Source organism: Denticeps clupeoides, chromosome 11 (genome assembly GCF_900700375.1).
Source record: "Denticeps clupeoides chromosome 11, fDenClu1.1, whole genome shotgun sequence".
Taxonomy (NCBI): Eukaryota; Metazoa; Chordata; class Actinopteri; order Clupeiformes; family Denticipitidae; genus Denticeps; species Denticeps clupeoides.
Window position 1 is genome coordinate 6,868,058 of NC_041717.1, and position 24,825 is coordinate 6,892,882.

The window sequence follows — 24,825 nt, forward strand, 5'->3', positions numbered from 1 at the left end:
CTCATTCTACTGAGACTGTCCTTCTGGCTGTTTCTGAGAAGTAACATGCGGCCAGATCAGCAAAACTGTCATCAGTTCTTGACCTCTCTGCAGTATTTGACACAGTTAACCACAAGACTCTCTTGTCTATCCTGAAGAGGGTTGGAGTTCAGGGCTCAGCATGGCAGTGGTTTGCTTCCTACCTTGATGAGCAATTTTACCAAGTGACTTGGAAAGGATCCACCTCTACCTCACGTAGACTCTCCACTGGTGTCCCTCAAGGCTCGGTGCTAGGTCCTCTCCATTTCTCCCTCTACACGAGATCACTTGGTGAGGTCATTTCCTCACATGGATTATCCTACCACTGCTATGCTGACGACACACAACTCATCTTCTCTTTTCCTCCCTCTGATCTACATGCTGCTTCCAAATCTCTGCATGTCTAACCGACATCTCGTCTTGGATGGCAGCCCATCACCTCCAACTCAATCCCACCAAAACTGAACTAATATTCATTCCAGCAGATTCTTCACCACATCAGGATCTTGCTATTTACCTGAACAACTCACAGCTCTCTCCTTCTGCAACAACCCGCAACCTTGGCGTAACAATAGACAACCAACTCTCCTTCTCAACTCACATCAGCAACCTTTCCCGCTCATGTAGATTCCTCTCTACAATATCAGACGAATCCGCCCTTATCTGTCAACACAGGCCACCCAACTACTGGTTCAGTCCTTAGTAATCTCAAGACTGGACTACTGTAACTCCCTTCTAGCTGGTCTACCACTATGTACCATCCAACCTCTACAACTAATACAAAATGCAGCAGCACGACTAACCTTCAACCTTCCCAAATTCTCCCACACCCCTCTGCTACGTTCCCTCCACTGGCTCCCAGTAGCTGCACGCATCAGGTTCAAAATACTGATGCTGGCCTACAAAGCCAATCATGGAGTAGCACAATCCTACCTCACAGCCCTTATTACACCTCGCACTGCACCTCGTATACTCCGAGCCTCCAGTACTGCTCGCCTGCACCCTCCATCTCTGAAGGTAAAAGGAAGACATTCATCTAGACTCTTCTCCGTCATGGCCCCTCGGTGGTGGAATGAACTTCCTCTCGAGGTCAGAACAGCTCAGTCACTGAGCACCTTCAAACGACAGCTCAAGACCTTCCTCTTTATAGAATATTTCGATTAAATTATAATTTTCTTGTTGTCGAACTTGTGTACAGAATCTACAACAGAGTGAATAAAAAGATTGTATTCATAGTTGGGGTCCTAGTGAACCGGAATTGATCTCTTCATCGATGGTAACTTGAAAGCATGTTGTAAGTCGCTCTGGATAAGGGCGTCTGCCAATTGCCGTAAATGTAAATGTAAATGTAAATCTAGACTCTTCTCTGTCTCTGTCCCTTGTGGTGAAATGAACTTCCCCTTGAAGTCAGAACAGCACAGTCACTGAGCACTTTGAAACGGCAGATCAAGACCTCAATCTTTCTCTTTAGAGAATATTTAGATGTATGTATAGAAACTACAACATAGTATATAAACAGATGGTATTCATAGTTGGGGGTCCTAGTGAACCAGAATTGATCACTTAATCGATGGTAACATGAAAGCACATTGTAAGTTGCTCTGGATAAGGGCATCTGCCAAATGCCTTAAATGTAAATTTAAAGGTAAAACTGCACCTAATCTGTCTGGTTCTTACATGCTTCATTCTTTCTGTTTTTCTGTCCAAGGGCACAATGTAAAACTGGTTCATGTGTATTCACCTTCATGGCCTTTATCAGATGCCCTTATATAGGGCGACTTACAATCAGTAGTGACAGGGACTATCCCTCTGGAGACACTCAGGGTTACGTGTCTTGTTCAGGGACACAATGGTAGTAAGTGTGGTTTGAACCTGGGACTTTGTGGACTTTTGGTTCCTAGCAGGAAAGGGTCTAACCCGCTAGTAGGATTGTGTATTGGCAAGGATCTTAAAATACTATTATATATCATGATATATTCTGACATATTGAGATATTCTACAGTACACTGAAAGTGTAAAAACTGTTTGATGAGGTCTAAGTAATTAGGAACCTGGGTGTCTGTTTACTTGTTCGGGCCCTTTAGAGTATTTTTGAGTATTAAAAACAAACCGTAAACAGGCAAAGACAGGTGGCGGAGTTTTTACTTGGAAAGGTTCTTATTGGTCCGTCGCTTGTCCAATGAAAACCGTTGTTATTTGGCGTGACGCGTACGCGCCGCCTCCGCCGTCCCCACGTGAGCGGCTACTTTGTAGGCGAACGCCGACATGGTACGTTCAGATCTAGTCGTTCATTTGTGGTGTTTGTAGAATCGGCCCGTTTCCTCTTTTTTTATCGAATATATAAACGATACAAGTTGACTACGTGTCGTTCTGCGCCTGTGTTTTATTTATGCCTAGGCTAATTGATCCGACAGCATGGTAGCTTGTAGCCTAGCGCGCTAGCTGCGGCAGTGTAGACTCCTCATCTGAGGAGTAATATGTTGACGGGAGGGTTTCGAAATACGGGTTTTGTTCAGGCGGGAGGTGGCATCTTTTTCTTGGGGGGAATGCCGACTTTCCTGTGCGACGTAAATATGGAATTGTTTTTTGCTGCAGCTGGAATCCTTTTACATCTTTTTAATGTTTTATTTTAACGGAAGGATCCTGGTCACGTGAAGCGCAAAATAGCCTTATTATACGTGCAATGCCCAAAGATTTAAAATATTAATTATCCCAGCACTTTCATTGTCTTAGTAAATAAATGTAAACGTAAAAAGTTTTTTTTTTTTCGTTAATGTGCCAGATTAATTTAGCTCTTTGTTTTAAGGATTGAGAGAAGTTTTTAATCTGTGATTGCAGCTGCGGAGAGAGGTTCGACTGCGACGGGAGTACCTGTACAGGAAGGCCCAAGAGGACAGACTGCACACGATTGAAGACAAAAAACAGAAGCTGAAAACTGCTCTTGATGGTAGACCCGAGCCACAGTTTATTCTAAATAGTTCTGGTGTTCATTTGAACGACCATGATTATGTGGTTGGGCAGTGGTGGTCTAAAGGATAAGGAAATGGACCCGTAATCGGAAGGTTACCGGTTTGAATCCCGATGAGGTGCCACTGAGCGAAGCACCGTCCCTACACACTGCTCCATGGGGACCTGTCATGGCTGCCCACTGATCACCAAGGGTGATGGCAGAGGACACATTTTGTTGTCACCATGTGCTGTGCTGCAGTGTTTCACTTCAAATTCAGTTCAGTCACGTACACGGTATGATATGCAGTGAAATGCTTTAATTTGGATTTTCCGGTGAAGGGTTGCTAAAAATAAGCTTAAAAGACAAAAACAAAGTAAACGAGGTCAGAGCAGTCGCTACGGCTGCTGACCTCACCGGCGCCATCAAAAAAAATTCATTAAGTTCTTTTTAGTAAAACCTGTGCTCAAAACCTCATCTTTTCATAAAGATGGAATCTCACAGACACTGATCACTTGGGTGCAGGGGGTGATGAATGATTCTCCATTGCCAGTCATCAAGTGCTGCTTCAGGCCATGCCTGACCAGACTGTCAATGCAGGGGTGCCAGCTTTCCTGGCAACCCCACCAGGTCTGCATCACTAGCTATTCTACTTCAGGAAGTCATCGCCTTGTCCATCAACCTTCTCTAATATCACCAAAAAAAAAAAACTCTGCGTTTACTGGCTTATTTTCCTCAGGATGTATTGCATAATCCACTAATGCTGTTGATTGTGGAATTCCTAGAATTCAACCTTATGAACTGAAAAGAATACATAGTTGTCACATGAGACAGCACACAGTGAAGGTGTGGTCTCTGAGTTTAACCCAGGACGGTGGTACCATGGTGGCTCGGGATTCGAACCGGTAACCTTCCGATTACGTTTCCTTACCTGCTAGGCCACCACCACTGGATATCAAGTCAAGTATATAGATGCTTCCTGCCTGTACCAATGGCTTTTTCTTTCTCCTCAGAACATGTTGGGTAAAACTGTCATTAATTCTTCTTAATGTTTTTGTTCTTTCTCTTTTGCAGAGAATCGTCTGATTCCCACCGAGGTCAGGAAAGATGCCCTGCAACTACAGAAATTAGTAGAATTTGATGACGAGGGTGGAGATGGTAATACATTATTAAATTGTTTTTTTTATTTTTGCCACTTGTTTTTCCATGGTCTTCACACTGTTTGTTGGTTCTGTGCAGGAGTTAGCTCCCATGTAGACGATGAATACAAGTGGGCTGGAGTGGAGGATCCAAAAATCATGGTCACAACATCCAGAGATCCCAGTTCCAGGCTAAAAATGTTTGCCAAGGCAAGTCTGTGTATCCTATGAATTCTGTTTTTTCCATGTTTCTGCGTCTCTGCAAGCAGCACAGATGATTATATGTTCTGCAATAAAGGAAGTCAAGTTGATTTTTCCTGGAGCACAGCGAATGAACAGAGGAAATCACGAAGTTAATGCACTGGTCCATGCCTGCAAAGCAAACAGTGTCACAGATCTCATCATAGTCCATGAGACAAGAGGGCAGCCAGGTATCCAGATTTTCTTTATTATCTACTTTTGATTTAATGGAGACTTTGTCCACTACTGTAAATACTACAAATGTACACCTTAGCATAAGGAACTGTTCTGAGCTTTGGCTACAGGACCAGTTTAGTGGGTATCACACTCACCTCAAAAACAGGGCCCAGTTGTTCAAAATTATCTGGATCTTGTAATTCAGTTTACTTTCATGCTCGTTTTTCAAAGCATCACCAGATTGAATTACTGTTGTCCAGATACAGAAATTTCAGGATTACCAAATCCGGTTTATTAGTGTTTTAAATGAAAACCCACAGTGTAGCCTACTGGCTATGGAAAGAACAGGCAGACAAATACCAGCAGCCAAATATCCATCATGTTTGGAAGAAACAGAAAACACCACACTCGTTTTTATACAGCCATTATAAATTACAATACAATGGACCATTTTTTAAACATTTGAAATTTAGTTTGAGTGCAGATATTTTGCAGGCATTTTCTTATTCCCCCTCTACTATCCCGGAAGGCCTCATGTCTTTATATTCACTGCCACTCTCATACAGGGAGTACAGAATTATAAGGCAAGTTGTATTTTTGAGGAATAATTTTATTATTGAACAACCATGTTCTCAATGAACCCAAAAAAACTCATTAATATCAAAGCTGAATGTTTTTGGAAGTAGTTTTTAGTTTGTTTTTATTTTTAGCTATTTTAGGGCGATATCTGTGTGTGCAGGTGACTATTACTGTGCATAATTATTAGGCAACTTAACAAAAAACAAATATATACCCATTTCAATTATTTATTTTTACCAGTGAAACCAATATAACATCTCCACATTCACAAATATACATTTCTGACATTCAAAAACAAAACAAATCAGCGACCAATATAGCCACCTTTCTTTGCAAGGACACTCAAAAGCCTGACATCCATGGATTCTGTCAGTGTTTTGATCTGTTCCCCATCAACATTGCGTGCAGCAGCAACCACAGCCTCCCAGACACTGTTCAGAGAGGTGTACTGTTTTCCCTCCTTGTAAATCTCACATTTGATGATGGACCACAGGTTCTCAATGGGGTTCAGATCAGGTGAACAAGGAGGCCATGTCATTAGTTTTTCTTCTTTTATACCCTTTCTTGCCAGCCACGCTGTGGAGTACTTGGACGCGTGTGATGGAGCATTGTCCTGCATGAAAATCATGTTTTTCTTGAAGGATGCAGACTTCTTCCTGTACCACTGCTTGAAGAAGGTGTCTTCCAGAAACTGGCAGTAGGACTGGGAGTTGAGCTTGACTCCATCCTCAACCCGAAAAGGCCCCACAAGCTCATCTTTGATGATACCAGCCCAAACCAGTACTCCACCTCCACCTTGCTGGCGTCTGAGTCGGACTGGAGCTCTCTGCCCTTTACCAATCCAGCCATGAGCCCATCCATCTGGCCCATCAAGACTCACTCTCATTTCATCAGTCCATAAAACCTTAGAAAAATCAGTCTTGAGATATTTCTTGGCCCAGTCTTGACGTTTCAGCTTATGTGTCTTGTTCAGTGGTGGTCGTCTTTAAGCCTTTCTTACCTTGGCCTTGTCTCTGAGTATTGCACACCTTGTGCTTTTGGGCACTCCAGTGATGTTGCAGCTCTGAAATATGGCCAAACTGGTGGCAAGTGGCATCTTGGCAGCTGCACGCTTGACTTTTCTCAGCGCCTTGGTTTTTCCACACGCTTCTTGCGACCCTGTTGACTATTTTGAATGAAACGCTTGATTTTTTGATGATCACGCTTCAGAAGCTTTGCAATTTTAAGAGTGCTGCATTCCTCTGCAAGATCTCTCACTATTTTTGACTTTTCTGAGCCTGTCAAGTCCTTCTTTTGACCCATTTTGCCAAAGGAAAGGAAGTTGCCTAATAATTATGCACTCCTGATATAGGGTGTTGATGTCATTAGACCACACCCCTTCTCATTACAGAGATGCACATCACCTAATATGCTTAATTGGTAATAGGCTTTCAAGCCTATACAGCTTGGAGTAAGACAACATGCATGAAGAGGATGATGTGGACAAAATACTAATTTGCCTAATAATTCTGCACTACCTGTAGTTCAACAATTGTATAAAAATATTCCTCCCATTGGATTAAAAAAAAAAAAAGAGATGCCTTCCATTGGATAACCTTTTGAACAACTGAGGCGTGAAGACAGTAACTGGATCAAATTAAGTGTCTTCAGAATTGATTTATGTTAATTCAAATGAGCCTGAATTTAATTTTTAAATTGACCTTTAAATTGACTCATTTTTCTGATCAATAACTGATTTGACAGCATTTCTGAATATTTGCATAGCCTAATCACTGATGACTGTAATGACTTTTTATGCTGTGGCCTCGCAGTAATCATTGTTTAGTTGTCTCATCTGTTATTGTAATTTGGCTTAAATAGTTTTTATTTTGTAGATGGCTTGGTTGTGTGTCATCTGCCTTTTGGACCAACGGCGTACTTCACCTTGTATAACGTGGTAATGAGACATGATGTTCCAGACATTGGCACCATGTCAGAGGCCTACCCACACCTCATCTTTCACAATTTTACATCACGCTTGGGAAAACGGGTGAGAAATTTTGTTTTATGGTAAACTTAAGTTCCTCAACACAGACTAAACATTTCACAATAGTTATTGTTGCACAAAAGCTTCTCAATGGCTTTCATGACAGTTGTTAACAAAGAGGGAGGGATGTGTGTGTGTGTGTGTATATATAAAAAATAAAAGTGAAGTGATTGTCATTATGATACACAGCACATGGTGCACACAGTGAAATGTGTCCTCTGCATTTAACCCATCACCTTGGTGAGCAGTGGGCAGCCGTGACAGGCGCCCGGGGACCAGTGTGTGGGGATGGTGCTTTGTTCAGGGGCACCTCAGTGGCACCTTGGTATGGTGGTAGTAGCCTAGAGGTTAACACACTCGCCTATGAACCAGAAGACCCAGGTTCAAATCCTGCTTACTACCATTGTGTCCCTGAGCAAGACACTTAACCCTGAGTTGCTCCAGGTGGACTGTCCAGGTCATTTTCCTGGCACAGTGGATGCCCATGTTTAGGGTGATTGATTAAATCTAGAGGACACATTTTGTTATCTGCACTGTGTGCTGTGTATCAGAAACAGTCACCTTCCCATTAGCTTTTGCTAGATTTACCAGATGTTGATCCTAAAGGTATTTCCAGGAAATCCGGTTTATTATCATAGTACCACTGTAATGACCAACATCAAAAACAGTTAAATAGTAGTAATGTTATGTTGGGGATATTAAGAATAACAAAGCTCTAACACAGATATGCTTGTCCATGATAGGAACATTTACAGAACTGGGGCTTTGTTTTTAGTGGGTTTGAAATAGAATTACTTACAGCACCTTTAACTGTCATCTTATGTCACTGGTGCATTCAGGACAGAATTTCTGTCTAAGATGCATTATTGATGAGTGCTAGTATTCTGTCACACACAGGTGTCCAACATCCTGAAGTATCTGTTTCCAGTCCCGAAAGAAGACAGCAAACGTGTTATTACATTTGCCAATAAAGATGACTTCATCTCTTTCAGGTAAAATTTGGCTACCCTCTGCACACTAAGGTGATGGGTACAGAGGACATTTCCTTGTATCACTGTATGCCGTGCTGCAGTGTTTCACTAAAGTCCTGGCAATCTGTGTAAATCTTTTCTTTTTTCCTTTCTTTCAGACATCACACCTACAAGAAAACAGACCACAAGAATGTTGAGCTGTCAGAAGTTGGACCCAGGTTTGAAATGAAGTGTAAGTGTAGTCATATAATCAGATCTGAAATCTGATTGGTTGAGAGATACTCAACTCTGTAACAGCACTTACTGCCTGTTTTTAGAAATGATGGTTGTGTGTGTGATGTCATGGATTCAGTTGAAAAACATTTCATTTTTTGTTTAGTGTACATGATCAAGCTTGGCACGCTGGAGAATGAGAACACAGCGGATGTGGAGTGGCGGCATCACGCTTACGTACGCACTGCCAGGAAGAGGAAATTTCTCAGTGTGGAATAGTGGGAGAAGTGTTTTAGTGACCGAATGTGTGTGTGGAGGTGTGTTTTGTACAAAACATTTGCTGGCTGTTCTGTAACGTTTTTAATTAAACAATGAATATTACGATGACAAGATCCTGAGTTTTTACATTATTCCTGCCTGAATGATCACACTGTTTTGTAATAGCATTTTTAAAATGTACCGTGGAAATATGAGTTGTTGTTTTTTTTTTTTTTTTTTTTTTTGTGACTTGCTAGTATCATGCTAGAACTTGCTAGAATCATGCTAGTATTATATCAAGTTCTTGTTGACCATGTCACATCATGCTTGTGGAACTGCAAAATTGTCATCGCAAAAGCCTTTTATTGACATGCCTGAAGAAGGATCTCCTGTCTAATGCTCGCCTTAAAAGCCAATGTTTGCTTTTAGCTACCTTCATTTATAAAAAGTCTTGGGTGCCGTTGCATTTTTTTTGTTCTTTTGACACCTCGTTTGGTTTAAAACGGCATTTGCAGTGCAGTTTCACATTAGGCCGCTGGATGTAATGTCTGGCAAATGCAGTTCTTGTTCCTGCTCTTCGGCCGCGCTGTACAACATGTATATACCGTAATAACCGCCTTGCTGCGGTGTGACGAGAGCAGGCGTCCAATAGGAGGCCGGCGGCGAGATTCCTGACCAATCAGGGCGCGTTGTGGAGGTGTTCCGCTTTCCCTGAGATTCTTCACTGATCCGACTTCAGGCTGAGGATTCAAGATGGTCGCCTCAGGTGAGCGGTGTCGTGTTTAAAAAGTTACGCGGCCGTCCCGCTGTCGGTCCGTGGGGTTTTACGTTCGGGCAGCCGGGGTTCCGCCGGTTTGTGTGCCATTTCGAAACAGCGGTCTGAAACGAGTTGCTGGCGCCAGCGGCGGCACTCTGCTAGCTGGCTAAGTAGGCAGCCGTCTAATCCCTTTCCGCCTTGTGAAAATAGCATTCCAAAAGGCGAAGGGAAAAGTGCGCGGCAGGTGTGAGGAAAGTGGGAAGACGTCGGTCGATGGGCTGCGGGTATTTCTGGCGGGGTGGCGCGACGGAGCGCGGAGCTGTTTGGTCCCGCAACACTGTTGTGTTTGGCCTCTGTTGCGAATATTGATTCGGGGAGTTCAAGTCCCGTTTAGCCTAGCCTAGCTAGGTGACTAGGCTAGCCTGCAGGGAAACTTCTGCTGAGTTTTCTGGCGCGACGTTTGGTCGCGTTTATATTACGTGTCCCGGTTCTAATTAACGGCGCGTTAGCGGATTTGTCACAACGTGTCACGAAGTCCGTAGTCGTATTTACGTAAACGTAACGCAGTAGGTACGTCCACTAGCTTTGTCTTGCTAACCAGGATGGTCTGTGCTGTCATGTCAGTCAGTTTCTTTGTGTTGCGATAAGTATGAATATTAATGCGTTATTTCTTCCTTAGTTGACTCTAGTGTGGGTGGGGGGGGGGGCTGATATTGACCTATGGTGTTATTTGTAAAATATATGTGAATTGTTTTAAGTTTGCCAGTTTTGTGATTTAAATCGACACCGACAAATATCGATAACGGGGTGTTAATTTAATATTATAATATTATACGATCTGGCAGCCAGCATCGTTACAATTCAAAACCAACTTTTCCAGCCATGTGAGAGGAATTTGGATTGATGTCTGCAATAAAAGACAATTATACAGTTTTTTTTTTATTTTTTTTTTATACATTTGTATGTCATAGAGGAGAATATATATATATATATATGTGTGTGTGTGTGTGTGTGTGTATAATTAGCTTTTACACGTCGTAGAGAATAAGACACAAACCTCCACATGTACAATTAAATAAATATACTGCGAGTGCTGCAGATGACTGATGTGAGGCTTGGCTGCAGATGACTGATGTGAGGCAGTATGACGAATAATTAGCAAGTTATAAAGTGCTGTAGAGCAGACTGATTCGTGTCTGGATCAGTATGCAGTGTGCTCAGACTGAGAATGATTTGGCTCTTCTCTTTCAATTTCCATTTTTATGACCGTGGTATATGTGTAGAAGTAAAAATTCCCTTTACTTCTACCTCACCCTTTAATTTAAATGTTATATTTTGTGTCATATTCTGTATTATATTTGTATTCTATGTATCCTTTTAAGCTAGCATTTTCCCCTCTACACAGTGTTTAAGACACCTCTGGTTCAGGGACTGCACCTAATTTCATTGTACTTGTTACAATGACAATAAAGATATTCTGATTCTTTAAGCACAATGCAGAGCAGAGATGATATCAGTAAGTCAGTATGTCATTTGTGATTTTATTTTTTAATTTTTTATTGTGTATAATTATGTGTTGTCATATAATGGATACCATTAGATATTTAAAGATACACCACAGGTACAAAATTTAAAATTCACATTCAATTGTAGTATGGTTAGGTTCAGGGGTCCAATAAATTGTAATTAATATGAAGGGAGGTGGTTCTTAGAGGTAGTCGCACAAGGCCACACCCCCTACAACATTGATCTGAGGTGTTTCCTGCTTTAGATAGGATTACGTGCCTTTCCAGTTCCCATTTTCCTTATTATCCTATTTTCCAGCGATCTATGATATTTTTATGACATTGTTTGCATCTTTTTTTTTTTCTGTGGAAGTTTGTGGAAACAAAGATAGTGCTTTAGATTTCCAGTTTTCCATGCTAGAAAGGCTCATTGTGATTTAAAAAGTTGTACCAATGCATTTTTATACACCAAAACAAACCCGCTGCGACATGCAGGCAGTGGGTTTGCTCTTCCCTCAGTAACTGCAGTGAAAGCACCATTCTTGCCACAGGATTTAGCTCAAAAAGTAGGCGTGGTCTATGCCATCTTTGTGTACCAGCTTCACAATCTCTCACATAATGTGCATTTATCACAGAGGTCAAAATTAAACTCTGAGCACGTTGTACGCAGAAGCTTGGTGCTTCACTAAAAGCTGCTGCACTCCGAAACTCACTGTTTTCCACACTGTGTACGTGTTTTATGAGAAGATATTTCCGTTTACAGTCTTTAAGCAGTCCTGTCAGCAACAGTTGGGCCAAGAATTTTATTTGAAATTTTGTTTTATACTGTGTGTTGTTCATTCAGTGCTCAATATATATTTTAATCATTTTAGATATATTTTTTCTTTGAAGTATGAATTAATTTACTTTACTTTATTTAGCAGACACTTTTATCCAAAGCGACTTACAAGAGGAAGACACCAGCAATTCTTGTTCGATTTCTATACAATATTGAGTTTACAAACTAAGAGCCCTGATAAGGCTCAAACTTGTCAGTGAAGAGCATGCTCAGAGATTGTTAGGTGCTAGACGAAGAAAAATTATAATGTATTTATACATTTTTGTATTGTTTGTGCAATGTGTACGCATGTGCGTGTGTAAGTGTTAGATTTGTCTGTAATATTTTTTGAGCAAGAGGGTTTTCACCTGCTTCTTGGTGATAGTCTCGGCTAGTCATGTGGAGGAGGGCAGGTTGTTCCACCCGCCAGGGACAACAACGGAGAACAGAGATGATTGGAATCGGAGACCCCGTGAAGAAGGAATTTTTAGTCTTCTTTCGTTTGCTGATCTGAGAGAGCGTGCAGGAGTGTAGCTAGGTAGTATTGTGTTGGTGTAGGTTTATGCTTTTTCAATCTCTTGTGAGGTACGCAAACAGTTCCAGGCATAACAACAATGGTACAAAAACTGACAAAATTATTTATTTCATTATTATTTCTGTCTTTCCTTGTGTCTTAATTTTGGTATTTGATCCAAAATTTTGGTACATCCCTAATGGAATTTTTTTTATCTTGATCTAGCACAGGGGTCTGCAACCCAAAGCTCTTTCGTCCTTATATATTTTTTTTTATCCGCTATTTTTTTATTTTAATTTTTTATTATAGTTTAATTTTGAAGATTGTTGTGATTGTTTAATCACCCACCCACATCACAGCTGCTTTTTTCACTAAGGTTGATGTTAAAAGCAGAGGACACGCTTTCATTTAATTGCATAGTGATTGGATGTGAATGATGATGATGATGATGATTTTTTTTTTTTTTTTTTTTCTCTTCTGACAGATTCCAGGTGAGGGCTCATGCCACCTGTGCTATAGTGAATGACGCTGTCTTGCAGCAATATTCTTTCACTGCCTCCCCTGCTTCTGTTGTCTCGTCATGTCCTCTTCTTCCTCCTGCTCTTCCTCTGGGGAGACCAGCCCTGAGGATGTGCCCCGTGGTGGCGGCACAGTTCGCGTCTACCTCCCCAACAAGCAGCGCACAGTGGTGAGCCAATGTGCAAATTTAGAGTTGAATTCATGCCTAGTAGTTTTATGACACATGGTTATGTTTGGCATGGGACCGTTGTAAATTTAACCATAAAAAATGCAATAAAAATAACCCCTTTTTAAGATTGGCTGTTAATCTGGTTTCATTGTTATGCTAATAGGTCAATGTCCGACCAGGCCAAACTGTTTATGACAGTCTAGACAAAGCCCTGAAAGTACGAGGTCTAAGCCAGGATTGCTGTGCAGTTTATCGACTTTTAGAAGGGTAAGTACACACCCTTACATTTAAAGACATTTGGGCTTATTATGTTCTAATTAGACATTGTGAATTCAACATTTTGCACTTTACAGGGTTCTTACGGTCAATAAACACTTGAAAAGAGAATTTTCCAGGTCTTGGAAAAGTTTGGAATACAAAATAAACATATAAAGTTATGGAAACGTCATTGAAATCTGACACATGAATGTATAATGAAGTACATAGTTCCTGTAACAGAAACGATTTTCAATGTTTACGACTACAATATTTCAAACTGGTGCAGGTCTATAGTATTTTTGCTCGCGTTGCTCACATATTCCAGCACCTCCCAGCAAATTTGGTAAATTTGTAATTTATTTATTTGTTTCTTTTTAAATAGTGCTGCACGATTAATCTAATCGCAATCGTAATCGCGATGTCAGTCTGTGCGATTACATGAACGCAAAAAGCTGCGATTTAAATGATTAGTACATGGATTGGATCGGCGACATATCCGATCCATTCTCTCAAAGTTTGCGAGCAGACGGTTTCACTTCAGTCGGATGTGACGTGTTTGGTCACATGACTTTCAATTCGGAGACATATGGTTAGACGCCGCATGACGCTGCATCGTACGTCAACGTTGTACATCAACGTCGCCGCCATATTGCGATTGGCTCTGCTGTGGCGTGAAGCATATACATGTCTATGGAGAGAAGTGCATAAAAATGCATCACTCTTGTGCTACTTGGGGCTGTACAAACCGCTGTACGCTCCAAACCAGATCCCGGGGGACAATTGTTATGAATATATTTGGCCATTATAAAATCCCGTTTTTATTTCTAAGTCTTAACCTTAGCTAAGCTAGGCTAAGCTAGCGAAGCTATGCATTCCTGTGTTCAAGTCAGCCTCCAAACAACGTTTTGGCTAAACGTAGGCATTAACTATTTAGGCTGTTCTTAGCTGTTTAGTTAACTTTCTCAAACTTTGAAGGTTTCCTAAAGAAATTCACCTCAGTTTACAAATCTTAACCTTAGCTATGTTAGCAAAGCTATGCATCCCTGTGTTCAAGTCGGCCTCCAAACAACGTTTTGGTTAAATGTAAGAACTATAATACGGGATTTTATAATGGCCAAATATAATCAAAACAATCAAAACAGCCTTACCAGGGTTTGTCGTTCGACAGTAATGTAAAGAGTTTTTTGTGATTTATTTAATTTGGTAGAATATTGTATTTTGAACTGGGCATTTTAGGTTGTTATAAGTAGTTTGTATGTTTCACTTTGAAATGAAACATTTCACTATTAGTATGTGACTTTTCATTGATATACAAGCAAGTGTCCTTTATCATATCGCAATATTGATCTCAATAATCGCAATATGTCTTTTTCCCCAAATCGTGCAGCCCTATTTTTAAATAAATAAAAAATGAATAATTTTCTTGTCTCAAATTTGAACAGAAATTTCAGAGAACATATGGTCATGAAAATTTGCCCGGACTTTTTGTTCAGGCTGTCATTTGAAGTGAACTTGTGTTAAAAACAGAATTTATTTTTCTGGCCTCTTACAGCCGTAAGAGGTTGACTGAATGGGACACGGACATTACACCACTTGTAGGAGAAGAATTGTTAGTCGAGGTGCTTGATGATGTTCCCCTCACCATGCATAACTATGTAAGTTGATCACTTGTTCTAAATTTGAAAAACACAAGGACACATTACAAGTCTATGGCTGCAGTTTTGATTTAGTTGAAAGGATATCGAGTTGTCTCAAAACTCCTGCAGCTATCACTAGTGTACAAACCAACAGCAAAAAGCATTTCAGTCAGGTTATAATCCATGAGGTTCTAGTGCTTAATTACCTTTGGTTTTCTTGCAGGTCCGGAAGACATTCTTTAAGTTAGCCTACTGTGACTTCTGTCACAAGTTTCTGTTTAATGGCTTCAGATGTCAGACGTGTGGCTACAAGTTTCACCAGCACTGTAGCAGCAAAGTTCCTACAGTTTGTTTTGACATGCATACTATGAAGCGGTGAGTCCCTCCAACTCCAAAAGTGCTATTTTTATATTTTAACACATGATTAGTGTAATTTACAGATGCAGACTTATATTTTTAGCTATCGTGAACCTGCAGTAATAAAATTGGACTTATTCCAAGGTTGTGGGGCAGTATACCATAAGTTTGACTTGGAAAGCAGTTGTCTTAATATAATGTGTGGTTGACATTTAAAAGTTTCACAGAACCTGAAAAATGGGAAAGGTACTCGTTGTTAACAGTTGTGTTCCCAGCAGCCCTGATCAAGACGAATGCCCACAGATACCAATACTGGTCATGACGGACAGCTCCATTTCACAGAGTGAATTAACCGTAACTCCAGAGCCCCCTGGGTATGTTCATTTTTCACTTTCATGAAGTTTCATTTCAAGTCTTTTTTTGTTGTTTTTTCCAATCATAAATCTTTTATTTTACAAAGGCAGGGACTGCTTTCCAATATTTCTTTCCAATTCCCTCTCCTGGGGCCTGATGGGAATTCTCTGCAGAGGCACCGTTCCACATCCACCCCAAACGTCTCCATGATAATCAAAGAGGTGAGGGCACTGGACAGATACATTCCATTCCACATTCTTTTTTTAAATTTATTTAAGATACATTGCCATTATTATTATTATTATTATATTTTTTTTATATCTGCTATTATTTTTCCACCTTTTTATTTTCAGGAGCCAGTAAAAATGAACAACATGCCAGGTAAGTCAGATATTAACAGCCGTCATATTCATCTAGGTCGGCTTTTCATGGTTGCTGTATTGCTAATGATTTATTTCAAAAGTTGGGTTATAAATACTTAAATTTTGTTCGACCTCTAGGGCCAGAGCTATCACCGAAGCCCTCCACCAGTCCTCCATCTCTGGGCTCACCAGGAAGGAGACCCCCCAAATCTCCATCAGAGCACAAGGAGCGCAAGCCACAATCATCTGATGAGAAAAAGAAAGTGGTCCGTGTCTTTAAATATAAAAAAAAAATCCCCTGTGATCTCTGCTTTTAACTGAATATTGAACATTCACTGGTTTCAGCATCGTGGCTTTAGAGACTCCAGCTATTACTGGGAGGTTCATCCGACAGAGGTGACCAGGATAAAGAGAATTGGAGCTGGCTCCTTTGGAACAGTTTACAAAGGCAAGTGGCATGGAGATGTAGCCATCAAGATCCTCAAAGTGACTGACCCCACTCCCGAGCAGCTTCAGGCCTTCAAAAACGAGATGCAGGTCTTACGGTGAGAAGCAGTGGTTTTGCCTTCGATAAAGTAAAAAAAAAAGAATATAGTTTCGACCAGACAGAAGATTGGACTCTGCATGATAAATGACTAATACAGCACTCTCTAGCTCCCTTTCACACATTCCCTTCCTCTGTTGGCTGACCTTTTCAGAAAGACACGCCACGTCAACATCCTGCTGTTCATGGGTTTCATGACTAAGCCTAACTTTGCCATCATCACGCAGTGGTGTGAAGGGAGCAGCTTATATCGCCACCTGCATGTAACAGAGACCAAATTTGACACCATGCGGCGCACGGACGTAGCCAGGCAGACGGCGCAAGGCATGGAGTAAGAGCTCTTACCTTACACCTTGTATTATGCTGTCATATGCAGTCTGGATGCACATGAATTAAGATTTTTTTTTTTAAACCACCCTCTAGTTATCTTCATGCCAAGAACATCATTCATCGTGACATGAAATCAAACAGTATCCTTTAGTTTGCACTTTTTAGTATGGCAACAAATCCTAAATCTCACTGACCAATATCTTGTACCTGTTTTAGATCTATTTCAATGTCACTGAAATAATGACCTTTAAATAGAAATCAGTGCACAGTAACTAAAAACTATTTTAATATGTAATTGTTAGAACATTTTGCCATTTAAAATTGTGACCATGTGTAAGTGTGAATGGATTGGTTAGCAGCTCTGTTAATAAACCATATTAGTAGGATTTTCTGCTGCACCCCTGAGCTCATTTACTCAGATATCTTCCTGCATGAGGGCTGGACGGTGAAAATTGGAGACTTTGGCCTGGCCACCGTGAAGTCGCGTTGGAGTGGCTCCCAGCAGGTTGAGCAGCCCAGTGGCTCCATTCTGTGGATGGTGAGTCCACGTATGACTTTGTCTGTGAGCTGCTGCTTCATGTGATTTGTTGTCACATGTGAAACATGTGCAACCCTAACCCTGAGGGAGGAGTGCGTGGGGACAGTACTTTGCCTTCCAATTACGGATCTGTCTCCTTACCTGCTAGCCGAGTGCTTCTCGGTTATTTTCTGTTACGAAGAGCAACAGTCAAAAGCACAAAAAGCCTTCCGGCTGTGTTATTTAGCATTTTCACAATTGGCTGAGGCAATAACATTTACATTTACATTTACAGCATTTTATCAGACGCCCTTATCCAGAGCGACTTACAATCAGTAGTTACAGGGTCAGTCTCCCTGGAGCAATTTAGGGTTAAGTGTCTTGCTCAGGGACACAATGGTAGTAAGTGGGATTCGAACCCGGGTCTTCTGGTCCATAGGCGAGTGTGTTACCCTCTAGGCTACTACCACCCTAATAAAAAATAAAAAAAACAACCCAAAAAAACAATGTGTGTGTAATTTCACAAACATACAATGATTTTGCGAAAGTGGAGATTTGTAGGTTTTTACTGGATTTTAATTTTTTTAATCAATCATCTTCTTTGTGTTCAGGCTCCTGAGGTGATCAGAATGCAGGACAGCAACCCGTACACCTTCCAGTCTGATGTGTATGGATATGGAGTGGTGCTTTTCGAGTTGATGTCTGGCACTCTTCCATACTCCAACATAAACAACCGGGATCAGGTGAGTAACCACTGCTACTATTTTTTATTTTATTTTTTTTAAATATCCAGTTGGACTATGTTTTGCAATTTTTTTGCAAAACTTAAAGCCATGTTAAAATGAAGAGTGAATTTTATTGACCAATAATTTTTTTGTATTCTTCAAAATCAGTCTCAATGGTCTTTACCATCCTTCAACACAAAACACCCCCCAAAACAAGACACACAGTCTAGAATAGACAAGTAGTGTGGATAAATCAGCAAACTGAATGTGTATTTCCTGACAGATTATCTTCATGGTGGGCCGCGGATACATGTCTCCAGACCTCAGTAAGCTGTATGCTAACTGCCCCAAATCTATGAAGAGGCTCATCATTGACTGTCTGAAGTTTAAGCGTGAAGAGAGGCCTTTGTTCCCACAGGTAGAACCTCAGCTCTTTTTGTGCATTTGCTGCTTTAACTACATGTGCCTGTTATGAGGAAAAAATCAAAAGCCCTTAGATGCTGTAAGCACATTACTAGTCAATATGCTTTTAAGTAAAGGATTCATTATTCAGTCTGTTCCGTACCTGCCGATGAACTGACCACTATGATTCTTTCTCATTATGTGGCTTTTAAATGGGTCGTTATGAGTTTTCGTATCTGGCAGTTGATGCCCTGCTCTGACGTTTTGGTGGTTGGTGCCAGAAGCACTATGGTCAAACTGGTTTTGCTGAACAGATGGGCATTTGTTTAAGAATGAATCTTTGAAAATGATTTGCTATTTACCAATATTATAAAGCAGACAGAATGTGTTATCATTTGAGTATAGTAATATTATTATTAAAAAAAAATTGAGTCATAGAACTAGGGCTGCACGATTTGGGGGAAAAGACATATTCAAAATACAATATTCTACAAAATTAAATAAATCACAAAAAACTCTTTTACATTACTGTCGAACGACAAACCCTGGTAAGGCTAAACAACGGTTTTGATTATATTTGGCCATTATAAAATCCCGTATTATAGTTCTTACGTTTAACCAAAACGTTGTTTGGAGGCTGACTTGAGCCTATCTTAGCTAAGGTTAAGACTTTTATAATGGCCAAATATATTAAAAACAATTGTCCAGCCTTACCTATGAAATGTAATCCCTGGTTTGGAGCATACAGCGGTTTGTACAGCCCCAAGCAGCACAAGAGTGAGGCATTTTTATGCACTTCTCTCCATAGACATGTATATGCTTCACGGCACAGCAGAGCCTGTCGCAATATGGCGGCGACGTTGACGTACGATGCTGCGCGTCATGCGGCGTCTAACCATATGTCTCTGAATCGAAAGTCATGTGACCAAATACGTCACATCCGACTGAAGTGAGACTCGCAAACTTTGAGAGAATGGATCGGATATGTTGCCGATCCAATCCATGTACTAATCATTTAAATCGCAGCTTTTTGCGTTCTTGTAATCGCACAGACTGACATCGCGATTACGATTGCGATTAGATTAATCGTGCAGCACTACATAGAACCATAGCAAAGGAACTGCAGAAGGAAGTTGCATAATAAACATTTTACAGATACGTCAACATATAGCACAACCATATACCAGGTAAAACAATATCTGGGCAATTCTACTCAGTCACACCCAAAGTCACACTTTGTCACACCCACAATGCCAGTGAAATATTGGGTAGTTGTATAACGCGATTGATTGATTACAGAAAATCCTAATCCTTATATACTCATCTGCAGACATGTAGACTCATCTACATTAAAAATATTGTTTAAAAACCTGCGCGGAGCCGAACGGGCAAGTGGTCTGGATTGCAACATGCGTGTCAGTGCCCATTTAGTGAATCCGGAAGTGCGCAGCGACCGTCGGATTACTGACAGATTGAAGGCTTTTATTTACTGTGTCTGCAGCATTTAAACCCAAGATTTATGGATTACTAGTAATTTAGGACTTTTTTTTAAAGATCCGCGGGCACTCTGTGCTCTCGCCAAAAACTAATGGCTCATGCTGAAAGTAGGAAAGTAGGTTTTGTGATTTTTTTTTTTTCGCAAAATCTCTCCCATTGGTGAATACTGTTAATATCTCAGAGCCCTAGTTGCAATGCACACATTTACATTTTCTTAATTTTTATTATTTATTTTTTTTGCCCTCCACAGATCCTAGTGGGCATTGAACAGGTCCAGGACCTCTTGCCAAAAATCGAGCGGAGTGCCTCTGAACCCTCTCTGCACCGGGCCGTACACACAGAGGACCTGAACCCCCTGCTGCTGCACACCACCCGGTTCATGCCCCTGTGAACCGTCCACGATCTGCAGGGCCCAACGCCGTCCTTTCCAGAGAGGCAGAACCGAACAAGAGAGCGAGAGAGAGCACTTCACATTCCACTTGTCTGCTGTGGACGCTCTGCTGCTTCTGTACAGGCCCTACACACATATATATACACACACACATATACAGGATCTGTAACACATTTGCCACATGGCCCTGGCCTTGACAGACACACACATACATGCACATTGCGAGTAAAAAAACACACACACATGTCCACAGTGGGCCAGCAGTGGATGCCTGGCTGCTGCAGTAGGACTGCTGCTTCCACCTGTGTCGGCGGAGCGAAGGAAGAGCTCGGGTAGTTAAGGGCAAGCAGCACTGCCTGGGATTTGGGCCGAGCGTGAAGCTGAGTTCTTATTTCCTTCATTCGTTTGGAGTCTTTCAGAGAATTTGTCCAAGGCTAATTAGACCAATTAGTCAAAGACTAAAGTTTAGTCATGAATGTCAGACAAGTCACAAAACTTCAGGGACAGGAAGTTAAGATTGTGTCATTTTGTGATCAGTAATAGTTTTTTTTTGTTTTTTTTTTCTCCCCCCATCCCTTCATGCCGGCTTGTTTCTGTTTTCTCTTTATTTTATTTTTTTATACGGCAGATTGTCACGGTCAGCAGCTTGCTTTTTAATGCTGGTCAGTTTTTACATAATCGAGCTGCTCAGAGCAGCCCTTTACCCTCCTTTACTCAGGAGCAGGTTTATTCATAGTAGAGACCAGTGTGGTCTCTGCGAGCTGCTTATTGTGTCCTCAGACTTGTATGTGGGGTTCCAATGAGATGTTGTCCTTAAAGTGCTTTGCTAGAGGTGACCAGTGAATTGATATTCAGAATGTCCGTAATACTGTTCAAACAAATGACTTCTGCCCTAAAAACCTGTCTCTTCCAATTTGTAATAGTTTCAATAGGTTCTTTGTAATTTATTATTTTTCTGGACAAGTGTACATTTAACAATTCAAGATATTCTCATATTCAGGTAGTCTACCAGTGCCTGTTTGATCCGAACAACATGTCTCATAGTCTCGATCTGCTGAAAGGATGTTGTAACTGGTTTGGGATATGTGATGGAGCCCTGATATGTTGTGTACTTAATTCTTGCTTTCAGGCACATGAGTCAACCGCAACCTGTCTGAACCTTTTGAGGTTCCCAGTTAGTGCATCTAAACATAGTTTGACAGGGTTTGTGTGGTTTTGTACGAGACTTTTTAATTATAAATGTGTGTATATATGAGCATTTAAGAAAAAAAACACCAGAGGTCGGTATCTTGAAAGCTAAGTTGAGCATTACAGCTTTAAAAGGCAAGAATGCATTAACGGATGCAGCATTTGCATTAAGGACACTATGTTCTGCAGCGTGTCGCTGTGCGAGTGAAGCCGCCGTCTGAGGTTCAAACCTTGCACACACAGGCCTCGTCACTTAATTTAGGCCAAACACAATTTCCTTCAGCTCAAGCGGCCGTGCGCACGAAACTAGTCGAGACTGGAGTTATGTTTTTTGGCAGGTGTGAAGCCCTCCTGTCCATACTGGTTGGTGTTTATATCTCTGGGCCATGAAGTTAATGGATGAATGAAATATGCCTTCTCTGTCTGGATGAAAAGTGATGTGAAGGTTGTATGGAATACTGTAGGGTTAACAGTGGGTGCTTTTAATTAAAAAAACAATACAGATCCTAGAGTTTTGGTGGGGGCTTGGAAGTAAATGCTTTTTTTTTTTAATGAATGGTGAATGGTGCTTTTCGGGTGCACGTTGATTTAGTGTTTGAATCAATTTCACACAGACTTTGCAGAAGTGACAACATAATTTAACTTGGGGCTGCTGAAAGGGTAGGCTGATGTCTTACTCTGTCATGCTTCTCATCGGCTGCTAGGCAGGTTTACCACCGTCACCTGTCAGCTTATGAGCACAGGATGGCTTGTGGCTTTCATGCATAAAAAAACTAAACCGGTACCTGATAAATGTGTGCACGGCAGTGGACTGCTCGGCCAGCCAATCTAAGATAAAATTATATATCCTAGATCCAGACCTTTGAAGGTACCAGTCAAAAATTTGGACGCACCTACTCTGTGGCAGGTGTGGAGACCAAGATGGAGCCATTTTGAAGAATCCAATACAAGAAACATTTAGCGAAGTGAAGAATGTTTGATTAATTTCTTGGTGGTGGAGAGTCAAGTCAAGAGTGTGAAATCCTGCCATCACATGTTTGTTCATTACATAACTTCACGTGTGTTGTTGTATAATCTTGCATCTTTGGTGTTCTATAATGTAAAAACATGCAAAGCCCCATAAATGAGTAGGTGCCTGCAAACCATTGACTGGTAAGAGTGGTAGTGTACATACCGCAGATGCGATCAAACTGTCCGATCTCAGATGTGAATGGCTGCTTGGTGCGATGGGAAGATGTATCGCCCATGTAAACTGCTTCTTTACCCACCAGGGGGCGCCGCTGTTGTGATGGATTAAACAAAATGAAGACCTCTGCTTTTCATCAGAACTAAATGCACATGCTGCTAGTGCAAGGCGGAAACAGTTGGAGCTGCAGTAACGTTTTTTAGTTTTTTGTACTTTTTTTTGCGGTAAAATATGTGGGCTGTTTGTTCTTAATGATACCCCAGGTTGCATAGGTAAAGAGTTACAGAGCAGACACAACTGACAGCATAAATGTTCAAAGAAAACGTGTAGGTCGCGCTTTTGTGGAATATTTGGAATGGGGCTGGATTCCCATTGCAGCGCAACAAACTTCCTGGTTTCACTAACACAGTGTTGGGCAAGTTGGTGATCCGTTACTTATTACTGCTATAAAGAGTTGTAATATTACTATTTACTACATAGCATCAAAAGTACTTAGTTACTTGATTATTACTTTTGACCCGCACCCCAACACAAGAGTTCAAAACTGTTGGTTTTGAACCGATCACATCTGACTTATGCTTGTTGACATAACTTTAAGAAATTCTTCTTTTTAAGTTTTTTTTTTTTTTCTTTCTTGCGTGCATGCATTTTAAAACACAATGTCAACGTGACTTTCCCCAACACTGAAACGTCCACCAGAAACCACAGCCGCTGCATGAACCAGCAGCGCCGCATCTTATAGCTGTTACATGTGAACACAGAGCAGGAAGATGTGAGCAATTTTTATTCTTTCATTGACCAAAACAGAAAATGTATTCGCAGCGTGTGACACAAAGCAATAAGTAGACTGCTGTTAATGTCATATAAAAAGTTTTTTTTAATTTATATTTTTTATAAAAGCACATCATGAAACTATTAAAGAAACACTCTTATGTTTAAGTGTTCTCTGCATTAAACATTGTCCCTGATATTACAGTAAGAGTAAAATGTTACCTATCAAAGGAAGAGCAACACTTAGTGGTGGGGCTGAGTATTTTTTCTTTTTTTTTCTTTTTTTTTTTTGCTGTGTGTGATGCAGGTTGGCCCCCTGCAGCATCGATTGATTTATTTGTAATTTTGTGATCAAATCGAACTTGTCTATGATTTTGAAACCTAACTGGGGTTGCCGATAGTTTGGTTCAGTTACTCATATCGCCTAGATAACTGTATCAAAGCCTAATCTACATGAGCGCCGTGTTGCGGCTCCGCAGGAGAGGCCCTGGTGCCTCTGCTGAGTGCAGTGGAGTGGAATGGCGCGCCGGGTTGCAGTAGTTTAGGTGTTCTGGGTGTTCAGTTTGGAATAAAAGGTGTATTCTGCTGTGTACAGTTACATTTTTTTTTATTACGAAATTGTATTTGTTTCTATTTTTTTGTGTGATGGTTTAAAAAAAAAAAAAAAAGGAACAACATTATTTTAAAAATAAAAGAAAATCTTAGTATTTTTTTAGGGTTTTTTTGTCTTAATATGGAGGAGACAGGATTCTATTCTTGAAATAAAAAAATAATCTTAAAATAAGAAATAATTATACTTTGTTTTTTTTTGTGCATTTTATGTACCAGATTGACCAGATTTTTTTGTATATGTTTCTGAAGTTTTTTACACAATACACCACTTACATAGTTTTTCCAAAAATATTTTAAAACACACGTTTTAATAGGATTTCCTACGATCAACATGGAGGTCAAAATTATAAATACAGGCCAAAATGTTTAATAAGTTGTTCTGAAGGCTGTTTATCCTGACCTCACAGATCTGGTAGGTTCTCAGTGCAGCATAAAAATACTTTGTCCGATGCAATGAGCTGTACAAGTCCAATCAGCTTGTTGTAGACCCACGAAAGACAATTGTAGATGTCCATGTCTGTAGAGGTCTGGAAGGTAGAAATTCCCGGGATCAGTCACCAACTGTCACCCTCGGCTGACAGGAAATTGGCCAGGACTTTCAAGTCTGACCTGAACTGGAGACTGTTGGGATGCCAGTGTAACTGTCTACGGGGCAGTGGTGGCCTAGTGGTTAAGGAAGTGGCCCCGTAATCAGAAGGTTGCTGGTTGAAATCCTGAGCCGCCAAGGCGCCACTGAGCAAACCACCGTCCCCACACACTGCTCCCCGGGTGCCTGTCATGGCTGCCCACTGCTCACCAAGAGTGATTGGTTAAAAGCTGAGGACACATTTCTTTGTGTGCACAGT

At 40.9% G+C, this 24,825-nt stretch overlaps 2 protein-coding genes across 4 annotated transcripts; both read left to right on the top strand.

The window, feature by feature from the left end:
• The first annotated feature begins 2,212 nt into the window (after positions 1 to 2,212).
• Positions 2,213 to 8,700, top strand: imp4 (IMP U3 small nucleolar ribonucleoprotein 4). Its single transcript, XM_028995668.1, has 9 exons — positions 2,213 to 2,286; positions 2,857 to 2,965; positions 4,040 to 4,123; positions 4,205 to 4,314; positions 4,403 to 4,535; positions 6,975 to 7,129; positions 8,024 to 8,118; positions 8,256 to 8,329; positions 8,477 to 8,700. The coding sequence occupies exons 1-9, from the start codon at positions 2,284 to 2,286 to the stop codon at positions 8,587 to 8,589; spliced, it is 876 nt and encodes a 291-aa protein (XP_028851501.1). The 5' UTR covers positions 2,213 to 2,283; the 3' UTR covers positions 8,590 to 8,700.
• A 531-nt stretch (positions 8,701 to 9,231) lies between these two features.
• araf (A-Raf proto-oncogene, serine/threonine kinase) lies at positions 9,232 to 24,072 on the top strand. Of its 3 annotated transcripts, XM_028995664.1 has the most exons (17): positions 9,284 to 9,334; positions 12,646 to 12,652; positions 12,783 to 12,849; positions 13,013 to 13,116; positions 14,660 to 14,762; positions 14,968 to 15,119; positions 15,377 to 15,475; positions 15,562 to 15,676; positions 15,809 to 15,836; positions 15,956 to 16,083; positions 16,163 to 16,362; positions 16,516 to 16,692; positions 16,785 to 16,831; positions 17,111 to 17,229; positions 17,820 to 17,951; positions 18,217 to 18,351; positions 20,083 to 20,223. In XM_028995664.1, exons 1-17 carry the CDS (start codon positions 9,322 to 9,324, stop codon positions 20,221 to 20,223), a joined length of 1,767 nt encoding a protein of 588 aa, XP_028851497.1. In that variant the 5' UTR covers positions 9,284 to 9,321. The 3 variants fall into 3 exon arrangements, with proteins under 3 accessions (XP_028851494.1, XP_028851496.1, XP_028851497.1); XM_028995661.1 differs by having other exon boundaries at positions 9,232 to 9,334; positions 12,646 to 12,849; positions 20,083 to 24,072; XM_028995663.1 differs by having other exon boundaries at positions 9,232 to 9,334; positions 12,646 to 12,849; positions 15,380 to 15,475.
• Positions 24,073 to 24,825: the final 753 nt, after the last annotated feature.